The following is a 12,680-nucleotide window of genomic DNA, read 5'->3' on the forward strand; positions in this document are numbered from 1 at the left end:
GTGGCAAAAGAAGCCCTGGCCAGACTAGACATGGCATTAACCACATCTTTGCAAAAATATAACCAGCAGAGAATGTATGCAGGATAATGACTGGGACTGCAGCCCATGTAGAGGGGGAAATGTAACCTTTCCCTCCATTGTGAAAATTCAGCTAGTACAGTCACACCTTGGGTTACAGATGCTTCAGGTTGCATTTTTTCGGGTTACCCGTCGAAACCCGGAAGTACTGGAACGGGTTACTTCCGGGTTTTGGGGGTCGCACATGCACAGAAGCACTAAATCGCACTTTGCACATGCGCAGAAGCGCCGAATTGCAACCTGCATGTGCGCAGACGCGCTGCTGCAGGTTGTGAATGCTGTGGGTTACGAACGTGCCTCCCGCATGGATCATGTTTGCAACCCGAGTGTCCACTATATTTGCACTGAGAGGAAGGTGTCCAAAGTAAGTAAGGACTTCAGAGGAAGGATTTTCCAAAGGACCATAGCAGAAAAGCAAAGGTTTAAATTCCGCCTCCCATCTGCTGAAATCCAGATAATTATCATCACACCCAGTGGCTTTTTCAGTAGTGGACCAGCCATACTGCCTCAAAAGAAATGAGCCAAAGAGGGCAGAGATGAACACACAATAGGAGTCAGTAGCACTATTTCACATACAGACAAAACGAAGGTTTCTGGGCATGCCATGCACTTTGTTTTGTCCTGCCAACAGGAGTATGCTACTCACTTGGTGTGGTGACTCCCAATCCAGTTTTCAAGGCATTCATCAGGGGGTATTTGCCTTCCCCGCAGAATGTGCCAGTGAAGTCATCCAAGTCAATAGCCCAGACCATGGCTCCTCCGAAGTTGTTCTCCAACAGCCACTTAGCCTGTGAGTTAGACGGTTAAGCATTATGTAATAAATGAGAACCAGAGCTATCTTTCCCTTGAGTTGCTAAGATAGAGAGAGAGCATAAACGACCTGACTCTACACTCCAGAGTTGTGGTCTGTAACTTTTAAAGCTGCAGTTACAGGAAATAGGTTAAGGAATTACAGTACATAAATCCTAAACAGGTAGTCTGAAATCCTAACCATATTTGGAGAAAAAAATCCAGCTGAACTATGTGGAGTTTACTTATATATAAAAAAAAACAGACTTGGATTTGCACTGTTAGAGGCATGAAACTCAGTTAATCAATTTTTTATTTAGGGGGGAAAAACTACATAATTGTTCCACTATCCCCAGTTTTCTGGGATGTGTGTACTTGGGTGCAGTTTTCTTTCTATAAGGTCATGGGAGATTTAAGATGTTGTGTAATATTTTCATATTCTTTACAAATATACTGGCAGAGCATAAATATACAGGTGGAACATAATGGATACCACTCCCCCATTAGGCTTCTAAAAGGGAGGGTGGGGGGAGCTTGTTCCTCCTGAGCTCCCTAGAAATCCTTCTGCTCTGCTCTTTCAGACTCAACACAGTCTAAACCTGCAGTTTCTTCAAAGAAAGCTTGATGGCATGACCCTCCATAGGAATGGGGAAGGTGGGAGAAGAAAAACAAGTTGCCTTCCAGGAGGAGCCTCTGGACATTTTAGAAGAGTGCTGAATAAGGGCAGAATATGGAGACAATAAACAGGCTTACCTTGATACCAAAACTCTTAGGGTTATCATAGCCAATCCACTGATTTCCTTTATAGGCATAAGGGACTTCCTGGGGAGCATTCCACACAACCGTGGCACCCTCCTTCAAGAAGGTACAGACCTGTGGAGACAATATCTTGGATTAAGCCAATGAAAGTGTTTGATCTAGTTACCCAAGGCTAGCTGAACTATGTTGGGTTATCTCTACTTTACACCCATTACCAGAAATCATACCAGTGTTTGTTAGCTGTGAGTAGGAGAGAAATGTGGAAATCATAGCTGGCCTTAGAGTTTTATTAGGGAAACAAGTCAGATGCACAAAATTTCATTCCTTCCAACCATGTCAGCTCCAACAGTGCAAAGAGTGGCTTGCACGTTGCCGTAGTTTAAAGCAGGCTGATGGGATGTTTTTAGTCCAAAACATCTGGAGAGCACCAGGATGGCAGATGCTGGCTTAAAAACAGCACACTTTCTGTATTCGAGAACTGGCCATTTTGCTCCTTGGCACAGAAAGCAACAAATAAACACCCATTCAAAAACAGGAACATGAAACTATACAGAAATAAACTGGATAACTATATTGGCTCACAAGTGCAATGTCCAGATGCAAAACTGCATCAGTAGTACATAAAAAGCTATAATTTTTTAAAAAATGAAAATGACAGCAGGACATCATGATAACTAACAAATGTTCAGGATCGCTGCAAGAACTGTGCCAGAGTTTTACCTCAAAATAGGCCAGCGTCCCAGCTGCTTGGGTGTAGGCCCCACCTCTCCCTGGCCCAGAGGTTGGTGCATCCAGGCCATGGTTAGAAGGGTTGCTCAAGGTGAAGGTGCGAGCATAGGCTCCAAATCCCACCATCAGCTTCTCAGCTGGTGCACCATTCTTCTTCCAGTAGTTCATAGCATAGTCCTGGTGGAAAGAACATTGAGGAGGCAATCAGAAGGCAAATCATGGGACAATTCTGAACTACATATTCAGCAGCTGAATATGTAGGATATGATTGATGATAAAGGAAACCCTTCATTTCTGTTCAGTCACTTACCACATTGAAGTAAATATAGGAGCCTTGGTCTTCAGGGCCTGCATACAGAGGGCTGTTCTCACCAGTGAAACCTTCCCAGGATCCTCTGAGGTCATAAGTCATTACATTGATCAGATCCATGTACCTTGGAGGGACGTGAGGGAAGCAAATAGGCAAATATGTCAGTCCAGAAATTTATTTTCCTCTAAGGAAAACATTGGACCCTTTCCTCATATGTGTTTACTCTGCTAACTAATCACTGCCACTTCTATCAGAGAAAAGGGAAGAATCATGGCTGTTGCACATTTCTATATATCAGTTTCAGTGTATTCAACATTACAATTCATTTAAATTTATGCAAATTTAAAACTGGCCATTTGGCATGCATTGATGCTGTCATCTCGTACCCCTCACCCTGAAAATGTATCAGATTTCAGTTGGTTAGGATTCTAGCCAGGAGGCATTATTATATGATATCCTCAGCCATCTCTGGTGATTCTCAGGTCCCTATCTCGTTTGGTCTCATGATTCAAATCATTGATAAGTAAGAAGGCAAAGTGTCTTGCTTCTGCAATAGAGTTTAATTGTTAATATTAATACAATGTAGATATTGCCAAGTTCCCAATCACTGAGCATGGGGCAGCCTCTCAAGATTTGTGAGATTTGCAGGGTATAGATGCAATACACACAAGATTCACACAGAGACTTTCATCAATCACTTCAGCATTACTGCTAATGTTTGTTTTTGTCACTGGTGAACACAGTAATATGCTCCAATGCACACATTAATAAACTGTTATGTATCTACTTCAGACTATGCTAAAGGATGTAAAGAATTCCATGCTGAAACATAATTTGGCCTGTGCATGTCCTCTGCCACATAAGTCACATTCTTTCCTCTTTCCTGAACTGACAAGTATAGGCAAGATCACAGGCAGATACAGTAGATGGAGATAGGCAGGTACTCTCTGTTTAATCTCTGCTGCTCTTGTTATTTCAGATTTCACTGAAGTGCTGAGCCATAGACATAACCACTGCTTGCCTGATATGTGACCAGGAAACCAGCCATCATATTCTGGATTTTTCTTATTAGTGTTTGGCAAGGTGAGGAGGCACCCGCTCCAACCCAAGAAGCTCTCAGCTTTTACCATAGTGGGTGATCACTGCAGCAGAAGGCCTAAGCTATGGTGCAATTGCCATAATGACCAGTCTGCCCCAATTCCAGTGTCTTTCCACTGTGTACGCCTGTCTCCTCTTAGGAACATAGGAAACTGCCTTATACCAAATGAAACCATTGGGCCAGCTACCTCCGTATTGTCTATGCTAGCTCACAATGAGCCAAGCTATCCACATGCAACTTACTTAGACATCTCTGGGATCTGGTAAGCAGTCTCAATGGTGCCCACACCAGCAGACACAGCTGCAGAGATCAACAGTCTGGGCTTGTTGGTTTGAGAAGCCTCCTGTTCAAAAGCTTCATACATTTCCTGTTATTGGAAAAGTGAATTGTCACAAGCTACTCCAGGTCTGGATCGAGGGTAGGGGGCAAGAGGGGGCAAGTGCCCCAGGAGGTAGGTTGGGAGGGTGGAAAAACTACAGACTTGCTGTGCCTGCTCCTGTGTGTGTATGGATGTGTGGAATGGTGGCCAAGGGGGAAATAATTATTTATCCTTTTCAACCTCCCCCCTGCTGCTGGAGTAAGCACACTAGGAGGGATAAAGGGAGCAGCAGTGCAGGCATTTGCTCCTAAGAGAAAATTTGTAGCTCCAGCACTAAGCTACTCTTTTAAGAACACACACACACCCTTATCTGAGTTCTTAAAGTCTTCATTGTCTGGTTGGTAGAGCATGAGACTCTTAATCTCAGGGTCATGGTTTTAAAAAAATGTTTAAAATGCTTGGCTTTGCAGACATAATGAAGTGATGTTCCAGAATGTAAGGCACAGGGTAACTAAGAAAATTGGGTTGTATTCAACGTAGCACTAAGTAGCTCCTTGCATAAGCAGAATGACTTCCGCTTGCTTGATGGAACTTTCTCCGCTTTCTGCATGCCCCCACCCCCCAGATCTGTTCTGGGTCCCCCATCTAACTTTCCTGAGTAGAGATGGGGGTGGTGTTGGGCATGCACAGAGGGTGGGGGAGTGGGCAGAAGCAGAAGTCATTCCACTCATGCAGTTATTTAATCAAAAACTGTAATCACAGTCTCACTTCCCTCTATATCCACTTCTGAAGCTCTCTACCCACCATTTGCCTCAAACTATGAGCATCACAAATGCTGTTAATATTTCTGAGATGCAGATTATTGGAACACGAACAGGGTACTCAGCTACATTATATTTCCCATAATAAAGTTCACAACTCATTTTCCTGAAACACTTTTTTGATGTGTCTAGATCCAGCCCAGGAAAGACTGAGAAAAAAGGTATCCTACCCTAAAGACATGGAGGTGTTATTATATCTGTTTTAGTGATTGTGTTGCCTAGACAAATAGCACTGGGTAAAATTCCATAACAAACCTTTGATTGCTATATTAGTCACCTAGATACAGAGAGAGCACATTGTCGAAGCCAACCTTGAGCAAGACTGTGAAAAGTTGTTGGGTATCAGCGGGGCTGCCTCTGTTGCCAGGGTACTCCCAGTCAATATCCAACCCATCAAAGCCATACTTGCGCAGGAAGGAGATGGCAGACTGAATGAAAGTCTGGCGGTTCTGAGCAGAGGAAACCATGTCAGAAAACCTGCAAAGAGGAAGGTCGGAATGATCAGTTCCACAAATCTGAAACCATAGAGCTTAATTAGATCTGCTGCTGATGGTCTGAGCTAGCTCTCACCAACCTAGTGCTCTCCAGATACTTTGATTATTGCAAACAGCATAGCCTTTTGAGATCGTTAAATTCTGAATTCCACAGACTTCAGGAGGGATGGGGAACCTTCAGCCCTCCAGATGTTGCTAGTCCCCACCTCTGGTCACCCCTGACCATTGCCCATGCTGACTTGTTGATGGGAGTTTTGGAGTCCAACAGCAGCTGCAGCGTCATAGGTTTTCCTCCCTGAACTAGAAATTTTGATTTCCTGCTCCATAATGCTATCCCTGATTTAGATAGGAAGGTGATATCTTCAGTCACTTAACCTTAAAATCCAAATATTTATTCTTTCTTGATAATATTCCTCACATCTCTTAAGGCATGTTAATTTCCCACATGCCTACAAAGGTGTTAAGTGTGATATTAACTGAGTTATTCGATTTTATCTCCTCAACAACCCTGCAAGATAGGTTAGGCTGGGTGACAGTGACTTGCCCAAGGCCACCCAGTGAATTCCATAGCTGAGCAAGGATTTGAACCCAAGTGTATCCTGTCCAAGTTCAATTGCATTGGCTGTGAACCGGAGTTCCCTCCCTTGTGAGGAACAGCTTGCATTAATCTTCATTGTTTGGACTTGAAGATACTTTCCTGTTGTTTCTGGCAGTGTACCCAGCATATCCAGTGTATCTATGGATTTAATCCAGTATAGAAATGTGTGTATGTATCTTGTGAGATGAAAGTTGCCCCCTGCCCCTGGAAGTTGCTTTTTCTGACTACTTGGAAGCAGAAACATGGAATCTACTTCCAGATGCACACAAGGAGCTGGAAACAAAAAGAGAAATGCAGAGAACAGTCTCACAATACACAACTCTCACACACATCTACATATATGTGTCTAGATTTGTACATGTAAAAGTGGTCCTTGGCTTGTTTAATCTAGAACCATACTGCACTAGTTAAGGAGCTGGAGGAAGGAAAAACAGTTCTCAGATGTGCTAATTTATGGGCTAGGGAAATAGAACAGCTAATGTAGAGCAAGGTTGGAGATGATGCTAAACAATATGTCCAGGTGGAACAGAGGACAGGGCACCTGCACCAGTTGTGTAGAAGAGGAAATTTCAGCAGTTGTGGAGGTTCTCTCTTCTGGTCAGTTATGAAAGGTGCAGGGGCCCTGTCCTCTTTCTCGCCTAATCATCCTAGTGCTAATTACGGGAGGAGATCTCCTAGAGGAACTTACTTTTGGGTACCGAAGTTCCAGCCTCCAACAGACAGCAAGGTTTTCAGGTCAGGATTGCTGTAAACAAATTATTTGGAAGGTCATTAAAGGGACTCTGAACCATATGGAAACAGTTACAAGCAAGCTGTCTTTAAAAAGAAAGAATTGAAATATCCACACAAACTTTACAAGTAGGGATAGATCCAAAGAGAATTCCTGTACCCTTTAAGAATTGTATAGAAAGGGCGATTGTTAATATAAAAATGCAACAGATGGCGAGATCTAATTGGACATTTGCTTCTCATTCCTCTCTACACTCCCTCAGAATCTGGGGAGTTGCAAGAGTTTTGGAGCAAATTTAGGGGGGAGCCTGTCCAGGGCTACAAGAAACCAGAAAGCAAATTGTAAAAGTGTGCTTCTGTTGTGAAAGTGGACAGAAAGTTGCCTGGAGAAAGGAGCAGACACACCCATTTATTACTTTCTTTTCCCTTCTGTATCATATATGTCTGATTTTTGCTAATATGAAAGACAGGTACTGGTATATTATTGAAACGGAATAGGAAATGCAAAAATTAGGTGTAAGCCATAGGAAAACATGGAGCTAAAGTCGCATGGAAGTTCATGGGATTTAAACTTAATACTCAATCCCCATTTATTTCACTGGAAATTCTCTTGATTCTGCCCCTTGTGTTGAATGTTGTATGTCAAACTGCTGGATCTTACTAGGTTTTGAGTCCATTGATGCCACCGTAGAGAGCCACATCATTGTACTCGATGGTCTGGATCTGGTTGTTTGCCATGCCCGCAAAAGCATAGATGACATGAGTACATAGGCATGGGTCAAGATCTTCGGGCATATAACGTGCAATACCAGGTCTATACTGGCACCAGTTGGTGAAGTAGCAGACAATATTGGTAGATGCACCTGCAGTTTGAAAGGTTAAAGTCAACCAATGCACTCAAATTGCTTACTACAGGAGAAGCTTCTTTTAGCTATTGCTTTTCATGGAATAAAATAAAATAAAAAGAAATTTGCTACAACTTACCCAGCTGCACATGCAGCAGGAGAGCCAGACCTATGAAAGAAAAGTTCCATTGTTAGTCAAACACAAAAGCTAGTCGTGTGTATTTCTTAGTTCACCCCAACTTCAAGTCAGTGAACGGATCTACACTACAAACTTGCATTGTCTGCATCAGTGTCATGGCTTCCCCCAACAATCAAGGGAAGTATAGTTTGTTAAGGGTGCTGATCAATTGAGAATACTTTGTAATAGATCCCTAGGCTTTTTCACCCATGGTTCCTTTGAGAGACAGCATTACTCCTAAGCCTGTTTAAGTCAATGGTGTTCTCATCAGGTGGTTTTGCTGTAGATCTCTGAAGCTTTTGAAGCAAGCCATGGGCTTGTCCTGATATATTGCAAGCAATGGTTACTGGCTTGATGAGACAGACAATTCAGTTTGTTATATGTTTTGGTCCTGTCTTAGATGTATGATAAATAAATACTTGGATTATGGGATCCTCTTCATAATGGCATAGATATAACGGGTGGAAATTCACATTTATGAGGAAAACATGGGGTTCCCCAAATCCTGTTTCCCAAATAAGGCAGCGGTGGGGAACAATTCCAGATGTTGCTGGACTGCAGCTCCCATCAGTCTCAGCCATCATTGCCAATGGTCAGGGATGATGGGAGTTGTAGCCCAGCAATCTGCCCCACCAGTCCACCTCTGTCTCCTTCAAGTGTCCTCCCTCCACATTGACGTTATCTCAGCAAATGCAGGATTGGGAATATGTGGTTGTTGAGATACTGTGTAGCTTTATCCTGACTCATTTGTTGCTGTAAAAAGATATTGTGGATCACCTACCCAAGTTCCACACATTAAAAGAATTATTGAAACTTAAGCGACATCCTGAGAGATTTCCCTCAGTCTCTTAAAACTCTAGAGCAAGGAATTCCAAAACTTATTTTAATCTATGCCTGTTCTTACTGTTGGAAGCATTTCTTGTTATCCAGCCTAAAAACATCTGTTATAATTTGTTTTTATTCTTATGTTCTTAGTAAGAGGTCTATTTTTTCCTAAACCATCACAGTTTCTAGTCAATTTATAAACATTTTTTAGAACGGCCATCAAATTACTATAGCTAGGTAGTCTATAGATGTAGTAAGCTAGGTCAGACTAGAATAGTGTGTTGACGAAGGCAGAGAACAACAAAAAGAGATAGATTGACAGAGAGATGGAAACTTTTGCCAGCTCAGTGGTAAGTTGAGCCTGTCCTACTCACCAGTCAGAAGGAATAGTTTGCCCATTTTGATACCTGTGTACTAGGTTGTTTCATCTTCTGTTTCCTTTTTATAAGAAACATTCAGTTCCCACCTCCTTCTGAACACATGTGACTTCAGATGCCCTCACCCCCCAAAATTAAATAGAAAGTTAATATGTAATCATTGGTAGACACAACTAAAGTAAATTACTATACCGACCGTCCTCTTCACCTTGAAATATTATCTTTCATCCCAATCTTCTGAAGTTTGGGATTAAGCAGGCATGCATTGAAAGAGGAAGGTTATTTTTGCATCCTAGATCCCAAATCAATGTTATACCCTTCCACTCAAAATTTACCAAAGGTATTGGGTATTGGATAAGGAAGGCAAACATATGTATCAGTAAGATTTGCTTATGTAATTACAGTGTTGAAAATGGACCATTTAATTGCAGAGAAATGACATTGGAAACAAATCCACGAGCCTTTAGTGAGGCATGAGAGATAACAGCTATTTGGGAAGCAAATTAATTATTGGTTCAGGCCAGTTTCTAATCAACTGCCACCAAGAATTAAAGTGCTATGGCTGTGCATAGGCATGCATGTACAAATCCCATTCACCCCAAAAGCATATCATCCTCAGTAACACATATTTTCCCCAATTTTAATTAGAATATAAATTTAAAATAAGCATTTATACATTTTCTCCATACTCAAAATCAACTCCAAGCCATAAGATTTCCAAGTGGAATATTTTGATTCAATAACACATTACAATCGGATAAAAAAAGATTCCAACTTTTAATATTATTTAACCTAATCCTATTTCTTCTTTCCTTCCAAATCTAACTAAGGGAATAAATTTCAACACATGCAGAGTAGTTTCAATTATCTTAGTCTATTTTTAAATCAAGGTTGTAATTCTATACTTCCTTACCTGGGAGTAAGTCCCATTTAACTAATATGGGGTCTTATATCTGAGCCGATGTGTCAAGGGTTGCACTGTTTAGAACCATTTGATGCTTTCCATTTATATGTTACTTCAGTTCTTGGCATTATTAAATTAGCAGCCAACACTCCTCATGGTGCAGTGCCTGCCGTGGAGAACCACTCTAGCAATTGTCACTCTGTGAGAGAAACAGGGTCTCCTAACAAGTCTCGGCACATTTAACAAACTATACAGTTGTTTTGGCCCCTGAGACAGGGTATCTCATGACTTCCTCTCCCTCTTCCTGGCAGTAGAAATACAAATAAACAATGCATTAGCTAACAGTCCACTGCCCTTTCACAACACCCCAAATCAGCTGCCTGAGCCAGTGTGTTATTTTGCTTAATGGTAGGGCTAGTGCTGCTGCATTCACATTGACAGCGATGGACTGTTTACTAGTGTTGCATCTTATATTTTATTTGCTGGTCTCTAATTTGTAGCTAAGCTGATGTTGTGAAGGGTCATAGCTCAGAGGTAGAGCATCTGCTCTTCGTGCAGAAGGTCCCAAGTTCAATCCCAGTCAGGTTTGATCCTTGGCTGGAAGAGACTCCTATCTGAAATCCTGGAGGACCACTTCCAGTCAATACAATTTTGACTGGAATATTGAGTCAAATGGGCCAATGGTGTGATTTAGTATAAGGCAACTTTCTATGTTCTATTGCAGCACTTGAATAATGTCTTGCATCCCCTGCCATCAGAGGTTGCTTAAATAATGGGAGTTGTTAGAGAGAGGGCTAAAAAGGCTCCCTGAACGTCCTGCTCACAGCCATCTGCTGCCATTGTGTCATTCTCCTTCCCCACCCCAACTCACCCTTCTTCCTGCCGTTACTACACCCTTGTGCAAATTAATTGAAACAAACAATGAATTTAGTAGTTTGTTGTACAAAACTCACATATACATGTACAAAACTCATATATTCGTACATTAGTAATGGATATGACCTCCGCTATTTTTAAGCAGCATTTGAACATGGTTTGGCATGGAGTCTACTAGTTTCAAACAGTCACTGTTGATTTTCAGATCCCTGTACCACACTTGAATCAGCGCCTGAATGAGATTCTCCATAGTTGGACAGTCTGCAGCACGGAGGAGACTTTTGCATATAGCCCACAAATTCTCAATGGGATTTACGTCTGGGGAATATCTTTTCCAGCTCTGGATTAACTCTCTTTCATAGAACCTCAATATATTGTGGCGAGTGTATCATCCCTTGCATTGGCTGCAGGCTTCCGACACCATAATGATCAACTGACTTTTTGTGTTTGTTTTGAGTACAGGATTACGAGTAAGATAGAAAACATGCTTTGTTTCAATTAATTTGCAGAAAGGGTGTATGTAGCCAATCAGATTTTTCTACACAATTACATCGCTGAAATTGAATGAAGTCAGTTCAAAGTGAGTGCAATGCTTCCTGTATTACATTGCTTTCACTCCGAATGTACGAACGCTTGTACTGCTTTGAACCCCATAAAATTGCTAACATGGACCAATTTTGCAGAGTATGGGAGAGTTAATCAGAAGCTAAACTACATGATTGCTGACTACATGCCTTACAAATTGGGTCTACATTTCTGATTCAGGGCAAACCTAGCACATTTAAAATGCCTCAAAGCTGTATGCCATTGCTCATCGTGTGCTTGATTATCTTTGCTGGAAACAACATATGCTGTAAACATTGCTTCATAGGTACATCTTTCAGAACCTGTCATTTTAAAAAAATGCTTTGAAGCTAACAACAGCAACAAAGGCCAAAGAAAGCTAAACAGCAACAACAACAAAAATCCCTTACATTTGGACTGCTGAAATAGTTAAATAAAATAGATACTTTAGCAAGGGACAGTTGCCAAAAACACCCAGCTGCAAAAAAATCTACCAGCCAGCTTTGAAAAATGCTTTCATTCTATACAATAGACTTAATGCATATTGAAACAAGTCAATTAGCTTTTCTGATGGTCCTCAAATCAGGCTGGGGAACCTGTGATCCTCCAGATGTTGTTGACTTCCAGTTCACATCAGCCCCAGTCAGCATGTCCAGTGATTCGGGATGATGGGAGCTGCAATCCAGCAACATCCACAAGACTACAGGCTCCCCATCTCTGCCTTGAAAGAAAGGGGCTAATGGAATTGACCAGGGCCTTTGAAGGAATCACACCTTAGAAAGCAAATGTAACATTAAGCATTTGTCCTTGGAATTCTCCTATAAAAACATTTACTGGGAGAAAATTAAGATAAGATATAATGTTGCTTAGGACCTTGGCAAGTTTTGGAAATTGCCCTAGTGCTGAAATAACCCCAACTTGTACAGAGGACATAAATATGATCTCAACTTAATAAGAATGGGATTGGACAAATTATAATGATAATTGCTTAAACCCTTAACAAACTTCTGGATACTGAACTGCACTTGACTGCAGTTGATTACTGAAGATAGCAACACATTCTCTCATCCAGATTACACACTTGGGAGAGAGGTTGCATGCACATCTTAAAGCACATCTAAAGCAACCCTGTCCCCAAGAATCCTGGGAAATATAAACTACAATTCTCAGGATTCTTTGGGGTAAAATGTGCCTGAAATGTATGGTGTTGTCCTCTTGGTATGGTGTTGTCCTTCTTGGTAACAAACATAGCACTGTGTGGCATGGTTGCAATGCTATGCACACTTACCTAAATTCAAATGTAGCACATTTGCAATAGATTAAGGCTTGCAGGAGTTTTGTGCAAATGATTTTGCTTGATTGTGTGGAAAGGACCTGAGAGACAAT

At 41.6% G+C, this 12,680-nt stretch overlaps 1 protein-coding gene across 1 annotated transcript in view; it reads right to left on the reverse strand.

Annotated features, from left to right (window-relative positions):
* The window catches only part of LOC310765275 (acidic mammalian chitinase-like), a 44,818-nt gene that overhangs the window by 534 nt on the left and 31,604 nt on the right, over window positions 1-12,680 (reverse strand). Inside the window, exons 12-21 of the mRNA XM_083620054.1 lie at window positions 8,948-8,987; window positions 7,710-7,739; window positions 7,387-7,588; window positions 6,685-6,741; window positions 5,216-5,381; window positions 4,007-4,131; window positions 2,666-2,789; window positions 2,347-2,532; window positions 1,621-1,740; window positions 725-866 (exon numbers count right to left, since the gene is read on the reverse strand). Of these exons, the coding sequence (XP_083476180.1) occupies window positions 725-866; window positions 1,621-1,740; window positions 2,347-2,532; window positions 2,666-2,789; window positions 4,007-4,131; window positions 5,216-5,381; window positions 6,685-6,741; window positions 7,387-7,588; window positions 7,710-7,739; window positions 8,948-8,987 (1,192 nt within the window). The remainder of the gene's footprint in view (window positions 1-724; window positions 867-1,620; window positions 1,741-2,346; window positions 2,533-2,665; window positions 2,790-4,006; window positions 4,132-5,215; window positions 5,382-6,684; window positions 6,742-7,386; window positions 7,589-7,709; window positions 7,740-8,947; window positions 8,988-12,680) is intronic.

Source organism: Podarcis filfolensis (genome assembly GCF_964270895.1).
Source record: "Podarcis filfolensis genome assembly, chromosome: 6".
Taxonomy (NCBI): Eukaryota; Metazoa; Chordata; class Lepidosauria; order Squamata; family Lacertidae; genus Podarcis; species Podarcis filfolensis.